Source organism: Squalius cephalus, assembly GCF_949319135.1.
Source record: "Squalius cephalus genome assembly, chromosome: 12".
NCBI lineage: Eukaryota > Metazoa > Chordata > Actinopteri > Cypriniformes > Leuciscidae > Squalius > Squalius cephalus.
In genome coordinates, this window is record NC_137133.1 from 27,022,262 (window position 1) to 27,042,609 (window position 20,348).

At 37.6% G+C, this 20,348-nt stretch overlaps 1 protein-coding gene across 1 annotated transcript; it reads left to right on the top strand.

The window, feature by feature from the left end:
• Window positions 1-58: 58 nt before the first annotated feature.
• emilin1a (elastin microfibril interfacer 1a) lies at window positions 59-16,104 on the top strand. The gene is made up of 8 exons (XM_079888422.1): window positions 59-655; window positions 7,448-7,567; window positions 8,447-8,598; window positions 8,838-10,880; window positions 13,936-14,052; window positions 14,166-14,183; window positions 14,313-14,447; window positions 14,531-16,104. Exons 1-8 carry the CDS (start codon window positions 495-497, stop codon window positions 14,842-14,844), a joined length of 3,060 nt encoding a protein of 1,019 aa, XP_079744548.1. The 5' UTR covers window positions 59-494; the 3' UTR covers window positions 14,845-16,104.
• The last annotated feature ends 4,244 nt before the right edge of the window (window positions 16,105-20,348 follow it).

Consider the following 20,348-nt stretch of genomic DNA (forward strand, 5'->3'; position numbering starts at 1 on the left):
TTGAAAAGAAATCCAGGAGGGACCCAAAATTTAAAAGCAGAGCGTGGTTCCTTCCTGAGAGAGAGAGAGAGAGAGAGAGAGAGAGAGAGAGAGAGAGAGAGAGAGAGAGAGAGAGAGAGAGAGAGAGAGAGAGAGAGAGAGTTTTGGATCTATTGAGGGTAGTTTTCACATTATGACTGGGCAGACGAGAAAGAGAGAAAAAACCGGACACTTCTCATCAGGGTTTGACTGCGGACCGTGTGTCATGGGGAAACTGACGGGAGCATCTTTTGCGATGAATGGACACTGCGCGAAATGATGACAGCGGGGCATAAACATTTAGCTACACAGAACTTTATGAAATATCAGTGCTGAGCATCGACTCATGGAGAGTTAGCGGGGCTGTTGGACTGCGCTCGGTGTGTACAAGTCGGATTTTCTACGCTGAAGTTTTTGGATGTAGGCTACTTTTTTTTAACGATCGCATTTTTAAATTCTGTTTTTACTTCTAAGTCATGGCACTATATTTTGTTTACTTATTCGCTATGTTGGCTCTGATTTTGCCCGGAGATATTTGGGGAGCGGGAACCTACGCATCACGATACACTCAACATGTGGATGAGAGTCAGTCTGTATCTGCTGCACAGAGTGGATCTAAGGTGACCAGTAGACATAGGTAAGAGACAAACGAGTTTTCATTTTAGCAACAACAGGTCTGAGTTGATAATTTGAAAATTTAATCATATTAATAATAATAAGTAATTTGTACACTGAAAAAAAAATAAAAAAATACACTGTACACTTTGTCATGAAAAATAAATGTCTTTGTTAGGTGGGCCTAACATCTAAATGAACTGATAATAGAGATATGTTCTACTAATAAAATAATCTATATGCTATCTGAAATTACTCCCTGATCATCACAACTGTCAAAGCACTTCATTAAGTCGTGTACCATTGCTTACAAACATTCAAGCTGGGTTTTCAAGATCACGTGGTGTGTCACACGTACCTGTCTTACACGGAGCTGATATGCAAATATAAGTTCATGCTGTTATGAGTTTACTACTTTCTGGTCACTAAGACCAGTATGAAATCAGACTCTAGCCCTGCGAGCGTGAGCTACTGTTGGACAGGCCTTCCCTTTTTTGGCATTACTAAGCAGACGTTAATGCATGTGCAGTGGGACGGAGGCCAAACGGTGAAGACCTTAAGTGCACTTATCCTGGCATTAGCACAACCCAGTGGTGTACAGAGGTTCTGCGGGAAAGAATGTGTTGGCCCCTGGCACCACTGCTTAAGGCTGTTTGAACTCTGTTTTGTTTTTACAGATGTGTGAAATATTACACGACTTGTGGTAGCTGAAACCCTCCTTCACAGTGTGTCATGTTTCCTGTCTGTCCAATATCTTGGATGATATCATTTGCCCCTCTACTTTTGATCGAGTTGTACTGAGTCAGTCCACATTATGCCCAATGAATAGCTGGTATGCACAAACGCTTTCAGTCCAGCAGAACAAATGTGTCAGTTGCCAGTAAAATGAATATTTTATGCTGACAAATTTTGTTATGCTATTTGCTATTTCTCTGTAACAGATGCATGAAAGACTGAAAGAACCATATATATATATATATATATATATATATATATATATATATATATATATATATATATATATATATATATATATATATACACTGTAATATTACAGGAGGCTTTACCTTTTAACAAATTTGTTTTGTCAAATGCTTCTTGCACTGCGATGCATTGGCCGGAAACGTAAAAGTAGTTCCTGCTATGACAAAACTTATCACATTGCAGAAACTTTGTTAGTTTCAGCTTTGATGTAAAGTCTGTATACATGTATGTAAGTAGCCTCAGCAAATGTGTGCACAGTGTTTGCTTGTTGGGAGATTGTGTAGCATCTCACAAAACAGTTTGCTGAGCTCAACTTTATGTAAATCATTTAGATTTCAAATGGGAAATACACACTTTCTTACCCATAATTGCAAACGTTTGTGAAACTGGATATAACAAGTAAATATTATATGGGAGCAATGTAGGGACACTGACCAAGCCAAATGCTATAATCTTTGTACAGAGATATTTTGGACAATGTAAAAAGGTATTTGGGCTTTATATGAATTTCTGTGGTTCTGCACATAAATGATGTATTGGTATCATTCAGTGAGGAAAAAGTCTGAAAATAAGTCTAGTGGGGGGAAAACCATGAAAACAGATTTTCAAAAGGTGACCTTTAGATTGCATGCAGAAAAGGTAATCTGCCTTTAGACAGCTTGCTTAAATATATTTGAGCTTTGTTTGTATGGATAACTCAATTACCCTGCAGGCCTACCCACGGTTTCTCTTTTGAGCGTAGCAATACATTGCCCTGTTACTGTGTATTCTCGCTATTATTTCCGTCCAAGTTCTGTTTCTGCTTGAGATGTTGAAGTGATACTTCATTCCTTGCCAAATTGGGTCCTGTGGATTTTTATCCTTTGAGGGAAGGTGTTTATATTCAGTCGCCTTCAGCTGGATGTTCTTGAGTCTGAGTGGCACAGGCCTGATACTTGCGTCTGGGTCTTCTTGTTTATGTGGCTAAGCAGTGAATTTTATTCTTGTATAAAAATGTATGCTGGCAGGTGCAATGTCTTAAAAATAATTAAATGACTGGAAGTGTTTACAGACAGAGTTCTTTCCAACACCAAAAAAAGTATACTGCTTCCAATCCTGAGCAACCATTGTGTGGTAATTAAACCGGGAGCAAGAATACAAGAATGCTGCACACTGGAACTCATTCTTAAGACTGATCTTGAACACAATCAAAATGGATTTGTGTACATATGAGACAAAGAAGCCATTGTAACTCCAAAGTTTTTGTTTACTTTTCCTCTCTCAAATTTGATAAAGCTGAGAACCACTATTCCCTTTTTTTCTCATTGGTATACATGGACCCAGGCCTTTGTCTTTCTTTTTTCTTAAACCACCCCCAGACTCCAACAGAAACAATGGCTCAGTGTTCTACTGCCATCACTCTTTAGTTGTCTACCCCAAATACCACAATTTGTTTACGTGTCCTAATTAATGCATGTGCACACGTCCATGAATCCATCCATAAATTTGCTATTAATGTTGGGTTATATTCAGAATGTCTATACAAGCTCTTTCATCATACACCCAATCCAAATTTACATACACAGTAGGATATGCATATAAATATTTCACACTATTTTACAAACAAACACAACATTTTGTATTTATAATGCATGATGAAAAAGACTTAGTCAATATTTAGGTCCACAGAAACACAAATAAATGCACCTTGTCTGAGATTGAGTGAGTGTAGAATTTGAAAAGCACGGTTGTCTGTGGTGAAGATGTCCGTGTTGAACTTGTGTACTCTGAGTGTCTGGGCCCCATTTATTTGTATGTGTGAGAGCAAAGCACTTGCAGTTGATGCATCGAGACATTCCAGTCTCAGCACTGCTCATGATAACGAATGACTAACCAGACTCAATGAGTTATTTTAATGAACCAGTCACATTGGATTCCAGCCTGGTTTCGATTCCATCTAAACACGCTCCCTGAGAAAACAGCATCATTTATCACTTTAATCAGAAAATTTGTTTTTAAATCATACAGCTCTCCAAGGTGTTGGGGAAACTACATTAAACTCTCATTGAATATGAAGATAATTCCACATGAACAAAAATAAGAATCTTTTGTTTACCATATTGACTTTTTTTATCCATTCCAGTATTATATGAAGTATTTATTCCAAATAAATACTGTATATTTGCCCAGAGCAGATGTATATATTTGAGCAGAATGGCAATATCTCTCCCCTCATTCTTTCACAGGATGGGTGGATGTTTAAGATGTATACATCAAATAAACCCAAGTGACAAAAAATGTCTGAAAACCAAATAAACTCTTATATTTTTTGATAAGCTGGGTTGGAATCATGAAGAATCATTAAGTTTCCAATTCTGATTCCTCTTAAAGGTCCTGTTCTTCGTGTCCGTGATCCCATTTTTCAAACTTTAGTTAGTGTGTAATGTTGCTGTTAGAGCATAAATAATACCTGTAAAATTATAAAGCTCAAAGTTCAATGCCAAGCGAGATATTTTATTTAACAGAAGTCCCCTTTCAAAGCCTACAGCGAACGGCTGGTTTGGACTACATCCCTCTACTTCCTGCTTTAATGACGTCACTAGAACAGTTTTTTGACTAACCTCCCCCCACAGGAATACACAAAAAAGGGGGCGTGGTCTTGTTGCGCTCCCACGGAGAAGAGGAAGAGTTGCGTTTGTAGAGTGTGTTTGTCGCCATGTCGTCGAGACGCTGTTATTGATAAGGTAATATTAAAGACATGTTTACAATAACACTGAGCGCATGCATCTCCACGTTATGGTAAGAGGCGTGACCTTTCCGGGCAACGTGCGCTAAGCTGCAGTCGAATCACAACACAGGAACCGCTGGCACAATCAGAACTCGTTACGTATTTCTGAAGGAGGGACTTCATAGAACAAGGAAGTCATCAGCCCATTTTTAGGACAGTGAAAACAGCGGTATACAGATAAGTAAATTGTGTGAAAAATACACGTTATATTGCACACTGTAAACACAATCAAAGCTTCAAAAACACAGGAAAAACGTGACCTTTAAAGCAACACTAAGGAACTTTTCCTCTTCGGTCGCCCTACAGGTTGGAAGCGGAATTGTCCATTACCGCTGTCGTAAATAATTTAGCCTACCGCAGCTTACTGTCGCACGCACGCTCGCTGTTTATCTAGCACCGGCTTTGGAATGAACGATGTCCACAGACAAGGTAGAGTATGTTGCATGATTTTATGAAAGTATGATGTATTGCGACATTAGAAACGAAGAAAAACTAAATAATGACTATTGTAGCGCTTGACGTAAAGCAACTCAAATTTGTAGTTTTCTTATGTCTCATTCGAACTACAGAAATACAGAAACGCGACCCGGTTTGGCAAACTTGCATATTAGTGTGGTTATAGCAGATATAGGGCTGCAAAGCGAATCCAGAAGTGCCTTTCACCCTGTTACGACTTGATGAACCACTGATACGATTTTGGAACATTATTTTAAGGTAAAAAATGTTCCTTAGTGTTGCTTTAACAATTTCAGTTCCTTATCGGTTCCATTAACAATTTTAGTTTTTTATAGATATTTTAAGGACTAAATATTTATAAAAAAGAAAAAAAAGAGAAATGCAATGCCAAATGATGAGATCATTTCAATAATAAATACTATACTAACTATACTAGAACAACAACAATAATAATTAAAATTACTATTATTATTATTACTATTGTTGTTAAAAAAATTTTTTGACAATTTAAATTAGGGGAATTATTTAAATGAAATTTATTAAAAATAGGGGGAAAAAAGAAATGTATTACTATTGTAGCCTACTGTTAAAGAGGCTATATGCAACTTTTTCCCCAAAATAAACGTAACAATAGCCTTTTTATTTGACCATTTATGGCTCAAACATCTCCTGATGAGCATACTGACACCTTGTCAGCTCACAGTGGGTGCACCTATAAGCCTGTATCCTATTTTTCCTATTTTCTGTCGGGTCGGATTTTTCGCGCGCTGTCTGCGGATGTGACGTCAAGCGCGTTCATGTTAAACGTTTCAGATCACTCTGCCACCACCGCTAGTCAGCAAACAAACTTAGTTTCTCAAACAATATATGTATTTGACTGTTCTTACCTCTGTAAACATAATGTTGACTTCTTTGCAGCGGATGACTTGTGAAGTGTGCACGTACGAGAGCGAGCAGAAAGGAAGAGCAGTTCCGTTTTTTGGCCACAGGTGTCAGTCGCGAGTTTAAATTTCAGAAAATCGCATGTAGCCTCTTTAGGTAAAAAAATTGTATTTAAAAATAATAATCGAGATTTACAAATTATTGCTGTCTTAATTTCTTACCTTTCAATCTTAAACCTTAGAGCTTTTATTTTGGTGGAAAAACCCAGGATGTTTTTTTTTTTTTTTACAAATTTGGGAAGATGGCTGTCATAATAAGTGACCTAACAGCCATTGCAAAGATGTACTTCATCTGAAGCAGCATTTACTGTGAACCAAGCCTCTCCAATAAACTGAAAACACCAAATGTGACCCTGGACCACAAAACCAGTCACATGGGTACATTTTTTGAAATTGAGAATTATACATCCAGTTATAGTTATACATCATCTGAGAGCTGAATAAATAAGCTTTGATGTGTGGTTTGTAGGATATGACAATATTTGGCCGAGATACAACTATTTGAAAATCTGGAATCTGAGGGTTTCTAAAATCGCCTTTAAAGTTGTCCATTTATGTTCGCAATTGTGCTGCATTCACTCACAAAAATAAATGTTTTATATATTTACGGTAGGAAATTTACTAAATATCTTCATGGAACATGATCTCTTTACTTAATAGCCTAACGATTGTTGGCATAAAAGAAATATGAATAATTTTGACCCATAAAATGTATTGTTGGCTATTGCCACAAATATACCCTTGCTACTTGTGACTGGTTTTGTGATCCAGGGTAACAAATTATGAAACGTGATGTAGCACGTCAGACTATTTATATAATTACAACGCAGCCTTGCACATAGTAATAATAAAAGCCATAGTTGTGTATGTTTGATTCATCATTAGAGTCTCTCATTCGGGAATCAGACTACACTGGTCAGCTGTAAGTTTTGATTCACCAAAAATAAGTGGTTTATAAGAGACATTTGTTTAGTAGTCTGAATATACTTGCGCTGAAAGTTTTGTCTCACTAAAAAGAACTGGAGTCATTTGTTTGTGAATCAGCCATGCTTGTCTGTTTCCCCCAGTAGATTCAGTAGCGGTGTTGTTCAGGGAACTCTGTCAGATAGTCTGCCATTTTCACATCAGTAGAGGACTGCACATGCTCTTAATTGAACAGAATGTCAATTGACCCTCCGGTCCGACAAGCCATGGTGCTCTCACGCCAAACATCACGTTCTCACATAAAGAGGAGTAAAGAGGACACTGACCAACAGACAAGACAGGTTACTTTTGGTGTGAAACAAAGTCTCAGCTTTCAAATTGTCATTTTTTAAGAAGTTCAAACAATAAATACTGTTTTCTGGCTCTTTAATGTGTCACAACAGATCTGGTTTGTTTGTTGGTGTTATGATTGGTCAGATCGCTTGTCAATCAAACTTATTTGAATAAGGACCAGCTCTTGTTGCCAACCCTAATGCTCACATAACCTTGCTAACTGGTTGCACTGATGTGATGCTTTATTGGTGTCATTGGAGGAAAGTGTTGGTTTTGAAGGCCAATTATTTGTACTTTTAATACAGATAACTTTTTAATTTAGTTATGTCTACAATGAAGATGGCAGTCCTCAACCATTTGAATTGTAGCCTTAAGAAGAATAATTTGCCCATGCTTTGTACACAAACAGAAACTGGTGTGCCTACGTAGTGACACGGACTGTAAGCTGTGTAATGGAAGATGGAGTGGAGACCTATGTGAAACCTGAATACCAGCGCTGTGCTTGGGGCCAATGTTCCCATGTGGTTTTGTAAGTATTCATGAGCAAAAACACTGCCAAACTGCATTTCATTTAATCTTGGTTACCACTGACTATTATGACAGTGTCAAACTGGAAAGTTTTGGCCTATGTCCCTCTCTCAGCGGGATGCATGTCCACCAAACTATTTGTGGAATGAGATTGGAGAGAAATTGAGACAGAAATCTGTCGCTGATGAAACTGCTAATGTACAAGTTACTTGTAATGTTGTTATTTTAATCATTTTTTAGAGAACAAATTTCAGCCTTAAGTCCAAGATGAAGTTGACCTTTTTCTTAGGTCTCAGTAAACCTCAGTTTTATCCAAGATCTTCAAAGACAGCCATAATACTAGTCCCCTATACAGAAGCCACATCACAAGTATGAATGGAGTATAAACAATGTTCTAATAATAGCAACAAGTGCACTTGAAAGTTAAGTAAGACACACAAGAGGCTTGCCAGAGCAAAGCAAACACTTTCAAAGATTTTAATGATGTACTGAAAGCTTTGACTGAATAAAATAACAAAAACATGCCCAGAAACAACAGCTCTAATAAAATGAAGAACAGGCCTTTATTGTACTGTTTCCTAGCAGAGTTGTGGCCTTCTGAAAAGCGATACATAGCCTAGGATATGAACGTAACAGAAATATTTTCTATCTGCCTACTTGAGCAGTGCCATTAGAGACGCGCCAGTTAAAGTCGTGAAAGATGATTAAATTAAACTTGACAGCTTTAAGTCTCCATTTTCATAAATGTCAAAAAAGTACACACATAGTAAATCTTGAATTTTACAACAAAAAAGTCAAGTTGGACTAGTATACATATAGTTCATATTCATAGTTTCAGCTCTTGTTAGAACCGAATATGACAAAATATCTCACACCACAGGTATCGGACTTTTAGAAGACCACGGTACAAGGTTGCCTATAAAATGGTCACAGAGATGGAATGGAAGTGCTGTCATGGTTACTCAGGTGATGATTGTAGTGAAGGCTCCTCTGCCACACAGGACAGCAGTGGCAGACATACTGGTGAAGAAGGTATGGTGTTACACTTCCCCCTAGAATGCATAAAGGGAGTCAAATTGATCTGCTAGGTTGTGATTTTGAGAATATTTTAATTGCTGCAGCATTTTGTTTTTATTTTATGTCTTAATCAAAAAACATTATAGGTATAATGGGTCATGGGTCATGCATTCTAGGGTTAAAACAGGAAGGTAATGTGCTTACTGAATTAGTAAATGTTAAATAACTTCAATGTTAATCAATGTTATTCATAGGGAAAAGTGACAACAACAAGATGAGACAACTTGAGGAACAAATTCAAAGCTTGAATAAAGACCTTCACAACCTCCACTCAACCGTACACAACATGAATAAGAAAATGCACGAGGAATCTCGAAGGGAAGGCATCAGTGGCGGCAACAATCTAGCCGACGCTGCCCAGACCATTCACAGCATCCAGACCAAACTGGACATGCTGGACAACATGACACAGGTCCATGACAAGACCCTCACCAGCATCAACAACCACCTTGTGGGCAGCAATGGAATTGGGAACGAATTGGATAGTCGGTATAGCACATTTAAAGAGGAGATTCTCAGGGAGCTGGAACGGAGAGTGACACTGTCTTGCTCGTCTTGCCAAACTGGAGTGGAGAGCATGCAAAGGCAACAGCAGGAAGACAGAGAGAGGATCCGAGCGCTGGAGAAGCACATCAGTGTGATGGAGCAGCACCACCGTCAAACTGTAGAGATGCTTGAGAGGGAACTGTCACGCTCTCAGAGTTGCTGTGATTCCCTGAGCGATCTTGACAGGAGACTTAGTGCCATTGAGAGGAAGGTCAGTTCGACTGCAGAGACGTATGATATCCTTAGAGGACGTCTTGAAAAAGAGTTGAGAGGATCAGGCAATGGGAATGGTGGTCGGGGAAAAGCACTTGAAGAAAAACTGAACAGTCGTCTTAGAGACCTGGAGAGAAGACTGAATGGGACTGTGAGAAAAACTGAGCAAAAATGCTCCCATACTGAAACAAGTATGAAGGAGTTTGTCCAGAGAGAGATCGGCCAGATAAAAAACTCTGTCCTCAATCGAAATGATGATCATGGTTATAGAATATCTACCATGGAAATAGGCATCCAAGACTTGAACCGTTTCATTAATGATCACAAAAATAACCTGGAACGGTTAGGGAACAAAACAAATGATCTCGACAGTGGACTTAAATCAGCGATTAATTTGTGCACAGAGACGTGCGGTCCAAAAGGGAGTGAGACAGCAGATACTGTGAAAAGCCTGGAATGGAAGGTTTTTGGCAATGAGGAGGACATTAAGAAGTTTGACACCAAGCTAAAGGAATTAAGTGTGTCTGGTGACTCCTTATTTGACCGTATTGAAGATCTAAGCCATGACGTTCAAAAAATTAAGGATCTGACAGGACAAAATGGAGAACACTTTAACCAAATCATCACCGATGTGGAGAATATGGGACGTGATTGCGACATATGTAGTACGATAGAGAGCGAGCTAAAAAAATTAAGAAACATAACCAGCTATTCTTTTAATACGTTCCAGGGAGAACTTACAAATTTACGCAGAAAGGTAGATTCAGATGAGTATGTTTGCTCGCAGGTATGCTCAAACCTCCAGGAGGAAGTGGGCAAATTGAAAGAAGAGGTAGAGAAATGCACAGACCAATGCATGAACAGTATGACTGACCATAAGAGGAACATAGATAATCAAAACACCATAACTCGCAAGCTTGGCAAAGACCTCAAGTCCATTCAGGGTGAGCTCACAGGAGTAATCCAAACGTTCAGCTCCATCAATGACACTCTGAAAGGCTTCAGGAACACCATACAGAACCACGGCAACTCCATTTCTGATCTGAACAGGTCTAAGGACAGAATTTCCTCAGAGTTAGGTCAGATTGAGGATGATTTTAACAAGCACAAAGAAGACAGTAAAGGACGTTTTGACGGCATCAGTAGCTTTAACAGCAATTTGATGATTGAAATGGGAGAATGCAAACTTTCTCGAGAAGGGCTGGATAAGAGACTCTCGAAGTTGGAGGATGTCTGCAGTAGACTGGATTCCTTGTCAGTGAACCTTCAGACTATCAAAGATGGCCTAAGCAAACATGTCTCTGGGCTTTGGACGTGTGTTAATGACCTAAACTCCACAGTTATCTCACACGGTGAGGCCATCAACAGCATTCATGATGTTCACTTAGAGAACATTCATGGCAGGATGAACAACCTCAACTCTTCCATACTGCACGTTCTCAAGGAGTTCCAGATCTTCACTGAACAGGACTTTACTGGTAGGTTCTTATCTATTTATCTTATCTAGTTTGGAATAAGTAAGATTCTTTTATATTTTTGAAAGAAGTCTTTTATTAACAGTTTTCTATTTTAATGTATTTTAAAATTTTATTTATTCCTGTGATGGCAAAGTTGAATTTTCAGCCTTATTACTCCAGACTTCAGTGTCACATGATACTTCAGAAATCATTCTAATATGCTGATTTGGTGCTCAAGAAACATTTCTTATTATTATCAATGTGGAAAACAGTTGTGCTGCTTAATATATTTGTGGAAAATGTGATACACTACCAAGTCAAGTCATCTTCATTTATATAGCGCTTTTAACAATGTAGATTGTTTCAAAGCAGCTTTACAGAGATAAACGTATAGTTTAAGGTAAGATTGTTTTGGCTTTATAGTGGTTCTTTAATAAAGTTATTTTCCAGCTAAAGTTAGTTTTGATTGATTCGCTTCCGTCGCAACGATCATTTGTTATTAAATTAGGGGCCGCTAAGACGACACCATTCTCTCTACACAAACTTTAAACGCGATCCTGTGAGAAACGCTGATGGCGTTCACATGCGCATTAAGAATTGGTTCTATAGTTATGTGCGTTTGAATATATGTGTGCAGGTTTGTAATTCCCTACAAACCAAGCCTAAACAAAGTACTGGTGTTTCCTTATAGTTTTGATACAGAATTTTATTTTATTTTATCAATTCGGGGTAGATACGCAAATTGAGTTTTCCCGACGACGCTTTATCTTTAGAGTGGCAAAGGGATCCTCCATAGGGAGAGACTAGTTGGCACTTCAGCACTGCGTTGTCATCGGGTCCAGGCAAAGGTCCTTCGTCAGATCTGGATACGGCCTGGATCCGGCAGGCTGCAGGAAAACCTCGGGATAAACAAAGACACTAAAATTAGCGTAGATGCCATTCTTCTCATGATGTAAAGAGTACATCAGGATTTATGGGAAGTGTTCCCGGTTCCAGCTGACCTAATCTATGCAGCCTAACATTGAATTATAGAAGTCTATGTATTATGTGAATGCTAGGTCAAAGAGATGTGTCTTTAATCTGGCTTTGAACTGACAGAGTGTGTCTGCTTCTCGGACAATGTTAGGAAGATTGTTCCAAAGTTTTGGTGCTAAATAGGAAAAGGATCTACCGCCAGCAGTCGATTTTGATATTCTAGGTATTATCAACTGGCCGGAATTTTGAGATCGCAATAGACGTGACGGACTATAATGCGTTAAGAGCTCGCTCAAGTACTGCGGAGCTAAACCATTTAGTGCTTTGTAAGTAATCAGCAATATTTTAAAATTGATGCGATGTTTAATTGGGAGCCAATGCAGTTTTGACAGAACTGGGCTAATATGGTCATACTTCCTGGTTCTGGTAAGAACTCGAGCTGCTGCGTTTTGAACTAGCTGTAGTTTGTTTATTAAGCGTGCAGGGCAAACACCCAGTAGAGCATTACAATAATCTAGCCTTGATGTCATGAAAGCATGAACTAATTGTTCCGCATTTGTCAATGAGAGCATATGGCGTAATTTAGATATATTTTTAAGATGGAAAAATGCGGTTTTACAGATACTAGACACGTGACTTTCAAATGAAAGATTGGTATCAAAGAGCACACCCAGGTTCCTAACCGACGACGAAGACTTAACAGAGCAGCCATCAAGTGTTAGACGGTATTCTAGGTTATTACGTGAGGAAGTTTTTTGTCCAATAATTAGAATCTCTGTTTTTTCAGAATTTAGAAGTAGGAAATTACGAGTCATCCAATTTTTTATATCAGCTATGCATTCTGTTAATTTAGTGAATTGGTAAGTTTCGGTTGGTTTTGAAGAAATATAGAGCTGAGTATCGTCGGCATAACAGTGGAAGCTAATTCCATGTTTCCTAATGATATCTCCTAATGGTAGCATGTACAGAGTGAACAGCAGCGGTCCTAGTACTGAGCCTTGTGGTACGCCATACTGAACTTGTGATCGATAAGACATCTCTTCATTTACTGCTACAAACTGATAACGGTCAGATAAGTATGATTTAAACCATGCTAGTGCAATTCCACTAATGCCAACATAGTTTTCTAGTCTATTTAAAAGACTGTTGTGGTCAGTGGTGTCAAACATTGGGGTAAATAAATATAATTAGTACTTTTATTCAGCAGGGACACATTAATTTTGTAACATGTATAATGTTACAAAAGATTTATGTTTCAAATAAATGCTGTTCTTTTGAACTTTCTATTCATCAAAGAATCCTGAAAGAAATTGATCATCGTTTCCACAAAAAAAATTTAAGCACAGCTTTTTTCAACATTGATAATAATAATAAATGTTTCTTAATAATATTCACAACATTTATGGTTTTACTGTATTGTATTGATCAAATAAATGCAGCCTTGGTGAGCATAAGAGTCTTAAAAAAACAACATAATTATTCCAAACTGTTGATCGATAGTGCATATCAAGACAAAAACAAATTATATATTTTGTCATAAGAAGATCTCAATCAAAAATCTCTGCTTGTGAAAAAGAAAATGCTATGTGGATAAAATAAGGTGTTATTTGAGTCATGTTAAATATTATGTTGATGACAATAATGTCAAGTCTAGCATTTTGGTGCAACGGTTATGTTCTGTTTTCCCTGTACCGGTTTGCCTGTGTTTCCCTCCGCTTATTAGTTTCCATAGTTTCTAATTAAACATGCACTTGTTTTCTGTTCAGTTCATTAGCTCTCCCTTGTATTTAAGACCTTAGTATCTTCAGTGCATGGTTCCTTGTCGTCGTTATATTGTGGTTGTGTTATATTTCCTGAAGATACTCCTAAAAGTGTTCCTTATTTAGATTTATGAAAGATTGTTTATTATCTCAAACATAATTTATTATCTCAGTAGTGCGCTCATTACTATAACCAGCCATAACATGACATTTTGGAGGAAAAATACATTAGTGTAGTCAAAATAAAACACTGTCCTGTTGTGTGACATGCACATGCTCCATCTAAAATGTCAGCCAGCATTTTTTGCAATTTTTACAATGACTTTTGGGCCAATCCTCAGGACCTCCTGGACTACCTGGTCCTCAAGGAGAGAAAGGATCCAAAGGACCTCCTGGGCCACTTGGACATCCAGGCAGAGAGGGACCACAAGGGAAAGTGGGGCCAATAGGACCTCCAGGTAAATGAATGAATAAATAAATGAATGATTTTTTTTTTCTTCACAATTTTAACCGAACTGGCAAAATTAATCATATTTTCCTATACATTTTTCTTAATTGTCTCCTATTTAAGGCCTCAGAGGTGAACAAGGTCAGTATTCTTACTATTACTACTGCCATGACTTTTTCCTTCTACTATTATAGTAAAATGATTTTACTTTATATTAATAAATATAATAAAAACGTTTTTTTTGTCTGGTCTTTTTTTTTGTCTTACCAGGACCTCCCGGAGAGGATGCCAACGTTCCAAGACTGTCATTCTCAGCAGCACTCACACGACCACAAGACAATGCAGGCACTATAGTCTTCAACAAGGTCTTCGTCAATGAAAGAAAGGCCTACAATCCAAAAACAGGTATGTATGTTAAAGACAAGCATATTGTATGTGAATTAAGGACTGTCATAATCATAAATGCTCTACCAAATGTATTTTGACAGGTTTGTTCACTGCTCCTGTGAATGGGCGATACTTCTTCAGTGCAGTCCTGACAGGTCACAAGAATGTGAAGATTGAGGCAGTCTTGTCTAAATCCAATTATGGTATTGCCCGTGGAGATTCGGCAGGCTATCAGCCTGAGGGTCTTGAGAAACCCATTGCCGAGGCACGGCACACTCCTGGCTCCCTGGTCATCTTCAACATCATACTTCCTCTGCAGGAGGGAGATACTATCTGCATTGACCTGGTCACAGGTAAACTTGCCCACTCAGTGGAGCCCCTGACGATGTTCAGTGGGATGTTGCTCTACGATTAAACAGAGGACAGACTGTAAGACTCATCTGAGACTCAGTGAGGACATATCAGATGTAAAACTTTGTATCTGGACAAATCGTGAATGTTTTTTTTGAAGAACACTTTTACATATTCAATGTTGAATAAGGTTTATGATACAAATTTTATGCAGGTTTCATTTATAAAAGGCCATGAGGACACACAGGATGATTATATTTATCTATTATCAGAACAATGAACTGAAATTTGTATATGGTTGTTTTTTTTTTACATTTTATTCTTGAATGGCAAGTCATATGTTATACTGTGAGTGGCCAATGTTTGTTTTTATTAAAATGCAGCTGGGAGCAGCAAAGTTCCTTCTAAAAAACTAGCCCATCCATGTCCTGTGTTCCGGAAGAGATGAGAATGAGTGACTGTCAAACTGGGATAGGACTCAAGTGGAATATTTTACATGATTATACAATAACCTAATGCAATCTTTATTTGAAGTGTCAAATTACTGATTTGCATTGGTGTTTAGATCTGAACTATAAACTTCCATCATAGTACATATTTGAAGGTGATTATTTGAATTTTTGTTTTATGCAAATAAAGATAATTTGTGGTTGTCAGCAGGAGCGTTGCAAGACCCTTGAAATATTCCTTTCCCCAGTAAATATTACTGATAAATCCTTGTCTGAAAATGTATATTACCATATACCACGCTGAGAATGTTTTTTCCTGATAATATTTCAGCAATACTGTCTATCAGCTATTTAGAATCAGAACTAGTCATGCCAAATTCATGAATTAAGCACTCTTCTGATTTAACAGTTTTGCAAAAATTCAGAATTTGTTCACGATTCAGTTTGATTCATTTGGATGGTTTGCTCACACACTGAATTGTTTGCAGTGGTTTCTCAAACTGAAAAAGAAAACAAAAAGAGCGCTGGATGAGGTGGATATATACCTACAATAAATTGTAAGAAACAAACCTCACAAATGTCTTTTATCAGTGATTACACAGCGCATGCATCTTGTGAACTCTGTAAAGACAAATTTACAGTATATCCACATAACAGTATAAAAAAGGTAGGCAGTGTATTGCAGTGCATAATATAGTGTATTCACATGTGCACAATACAGTGGATTTACCAAGTAAAGAAATACATGGAGAGTAAATATTTTTTATTATTTTGTTGTTTAATATTTTTTAGAAAAGACAGAACATAAGCATAACTATGTGGGAAACACCCTTCAGAAGCAGGCTATTTTGTTGTTTGTACGTTTGAAAAGGTTTAAAAAAAAAAAAAAAAAAAAAAAAAGCTTGTATAGAGATCTATATAAATATACAGTTAAGTACCTTTTCGGCCACAAACAGTTCCTTTACATTTACCAGCCAACCAGTGTAGCTTCACTAAAATACACGTCAAGAAGAAGGAATTCATTTTAAAACGATAAAAGATCTTTTCTCAAGATGGATGCAATAAATATTACACATGACATGACATTTTCTATTATTCCCCATTTCCCCTCTGTGTTATCCTTTCATATTTGCAGCACATTTCTTAATCTCACACTTAATCTCCAAATTTGGAAAAGTAACTATAAAAGGATGAATTCAAATAAAGCAGGCTGTGCAGAGAGGGACATTTTTAGCCATGCCAGAGGCTATAGATCAAGAAACTTCCAACCCATCCTCTGGTAACTCTTCCAAAGAAAACTATCCAAGTTGTTTATGCTAGATGCAGAAAAGATTTCATCCTGGCTATCTTTTTGTCAATGGATTTTTATTTTGTCTCTCTGGACTGCAGATGTTCTCTAAATAGACCGAATCTAACAGCTCAGAATCTGCATCTTTGCCAGACATGTATTTGTGTGACCTTAGCTGTCTTGGTGGTCTATGCCTAATGTTTTCTTTAATACAAAGGGATTTAAAGGACTTTGCACTAGAGTCTAGGACTGAGATCAAACCTTGACCATTCAGAAGAGAGGAATTACTTAAAAGGCCTTTATAAATATTACTTCAAAATGATTCATTTTGCAGTAAGAGCTGATTTGCTTAATTTGCAATTGGGACCAGGTTATATCAGCTGTCTAGGCACAGTCTGAACCATATGTTCATATCTGACAGTTTCACCTTGCTTCTCACTACAGGTATTTCATAGCAGTATTATAAATCAACAATGTATCTGACTGTTGTACAATCCAAAGTCCTCAGATTATTTTCTTCTTCCAAACTGAATGTTGAGTATTGGACATACATCACTATATTTGCAATGCTGGTTTCTAATAAAATAAAATATATTTTTTAACAATTTTCTTTTTGTGTAAAGATGTTATTTTTCAAAAAGCCTAGATTTAGATTTTTTAATTTTACTAGGAAAAGTAGCCTACTATGATAGTGTTCTGATTCCCTTCAACCAATCACACGCTCGCTCGGCCTCCAAAGCCCCGCCCTCCAAAGTCTCATTGGCTAAAAAAAAAGCGCGGGCCACTCCACTTATTTATATAAAGTTAGCGCCCTCTAGTGGACAATCTTAAATATTCCCCAAGTTTTCCTCTTGAACCCTACCATCTTCCTGAGAAGAATTGAGTTCTGGTTGAAGTGATAAAATTTTAAATTATGCATGACTTTCACTTCATGGTGAGAGAATCATATCCCATAAGAGCATGGCGCGAGGAAGCCTCTCTTTGTGATAGATGTCACTTACTGTCACTCATTCAAAAAGTTACTCACACGCTTGAACAAATTGCCATGAAATCTGAGATAGGCCGTTCCTCATCAGGCTACTCAACCCCGGTCAGGTGATCATCACGTAAAAGTGCGGTAATTCTACCTGCAGAGGCCGGGGACAATGAGGCGGAATTTAGGCTACTTCTTGAAGAAGCTTTTCGAGAGTTCACGAGCCACGGCGTGCAGTTGCCATAGAGACACACAGAGAGCACAGATCGACGCGCCTGGAAACAATGTAACATTTATTATAACTTTAACATTATACGGTTGAATTTAAACATCGACTAACGTTACAGGTAAGGGAATCTAGCGGTTGTTTGACGTTGAATATAGTCTTGTAAAACTTGTGGATCCGATATACACAGGCTATATGGTTGCTAGCCTAAAAAAAAAAACCTTTATTTAAAACTAAGGTGCAAAGTAGGAGAAAATATATTTTGGTCCCAAAATATAAGATGTAAAATTGGAAATATTACAATCGTTTTTACTGAATATTCATGGTGCAACATGAGTTGTATAAAAAAATAATATTAGTGTGTATGTTATTAAAAAGCATGTAGGCTAAATAATATTAAGACAGCTAAAGGGCCTACTACTATACACTTGGGGTCGCAGTAGTTGGGTTTTGGTCTGTGATATGGCAAGTTATCATATGAAAATTTGAGTTTTTGTCATCACTTTTGGCATTTCATAATGCCTTGACTGTGTATACCCAAACAAGTATACTTCAAGTTCATTTTATTAAGTAAAGTTCAAGTATATTTTAAGTGTATTAAGTATACTATTATCAATGTACTAGAATTATACTTGTAAGTGTACTATTTCAAAACTACTTGGCAGTAAATTGGCCCACTTTTTAAGTGTATGAAAGTATATTTTTTGTATACTTTAAGTGTGACACTATTAAACTAAGTACACAACTAGTTTAAAGGGTTAGTTCACCCAAAAATGAAAATTCTGTCAGTAATTACTCACCCTCATGTTGTTCCAACCGCGTAAGACCTTCGTTCATCTTCGGAACACAAATTAAGATATTTTTGATGAAATCAGAGCTATGTCTCACTCCTCCATAGGCTGCTATGTGACCGAAACTTGCTGGCCCAGAAAAGTTATTAAAGAGATCGTTAATATAGTCCAAGTGACTCCAGTGGCTCAATCTTAAGTATATCAAGCGACGAGAATACTTTTTGTGCGCAAAAACAAACAAAAATAACGACTTTATTCCACTTTTCATTTCCTTCTCTCTGGGCCTCGTAGTGTTTTTGCGCTGCGCGTCTGTGTTGCACGTCATCACGCATCACACACATGACCGGCGTCGGCCAATAGTGAGCCTACGTGGTGACGTGTAAAGCCGGTCGCACACCGGACGCGCAGCTCAGCGCCGTGCAGCGCAGCGCCACGTCTTTTAAATTCGAACACATTATTCTCTATGAGAGTACACACACCGGCGGCGTCTGTCCGCGGCGCCCAGCAACGGCTCAGGACCGTGTTCAAAACCCTGCCGCGCCACACAGCGCCATTTACATAGTTTTACAACTGTCACCTGAAAATCCGTTAGCATCAGCAATTTTCTGATTTAACTAAATGTATATTGCAGCACGGGGTTAAGTCCGTATATACATTAACTACGATTTGAGACACATAAATGTAAATTTAATATAAAACTATGTAAATGGCGCTGTGTGGCGCGGCAGGGTTTTGAACACGGTCCTGAGCCGTTGCTGGGCGCCGCGGACAGACGCCGCCGGTGTGTGTACTCTCATAGAGAATAATGTGTTCGAATTTAAAAGACGTGGCGCTGCGCTGCGCGGCGCTGAGCTGCGCGTCCGGTGTGCGGCCGGCTTTAACACAGACGCGCTGCGCAAAAAGACTACGCGAACCAACTAGAGGCCCAGAGAGAAGGAAATGAAAAGTGGAATAAAGTCGTTATTTTTGTTTGTTTTTGCGCACAAAAAGTATTCTCGTCGCTTGATATACTTAAGATTGAGCCACTGGAGTCACTTGGACTATATTAACGATCTCTTTGATGACTTTTCTGGGCCAGCAAGTTTCGGTCACATAGCAGCCTATGGAGGAGTGAGACATAGCTCAGATTTCATCAAAAATATCTTAATTTGTGTTCCGAAGATGAACGAAGGTCTTATGCGGTTGGAACAACATGAGGGTGAGTAATTACTGACAGAATTTTCATTTTTGGGTGAACTAACCCTTTAACAATTAAGTTTTTCCTTTGTACTGCAACTATACTACAAGTGAACTTATAGGTATAGTGATAGTTTACTAGTCTAACACTTTTTAGTTTATGAAAGTACACTTTGAAGTAAACTCTCAGTAAACTAGCCTACTAGTTTAGTAGTTTTATACGGTTATCTTTAAGTGAACTTATTATTCTTGTAGTTTACTATTTATATATAATTTGTTGCACTTTATACTACCATGTTCCTATTTAGGTAATTTTTTACCTTTAACTGTACTTTAAATAGATTATAAGTAAATTCCTATGTACACTACCAGTGGACTACACAACAATTCACATACTCAGAATTAGAAACACATCTGTTTTCTTTATAAATCAATATTTTCAAACAAATCTATTGTATTGGATGCCAAAACATGTAAGTTTATGTCAAATAAAAAGTAAATATGAAAAAGTATAGACTACTCGATTAAATTCTTACATGTTTTATTGCACTTTGATAAAAATGTATGCATTCATATAAGTTACACATTCAAATAGATCAAAACACAAAGAAAATAGAAAACAATATGCAAATGCTACCATACCATACATATAATATTTTCAGGTT

Coding starts and splice junctions, on each gene's coding strand:
- emilin1a (XM_079888422.1), top strand. CDS start 495: ATGGCACTATATTTTGTTTACTTATTCGCTATGTTGGCTCTGATTTTG. Junction 10,881..13,935: donor CACTGAACAGGACTTTACTG/GTAGGTTCTTAT, acceptor GCCAATCCTCAG/GACCTCCTGGACTACCTGGT. Junction 14,448..14,530: donor GGCCTACAATCCAAAAACAG/GTATGTATGTTA, acceptor GTATTTTGACAG/GTTTGTTCACTGCTCCTGTG.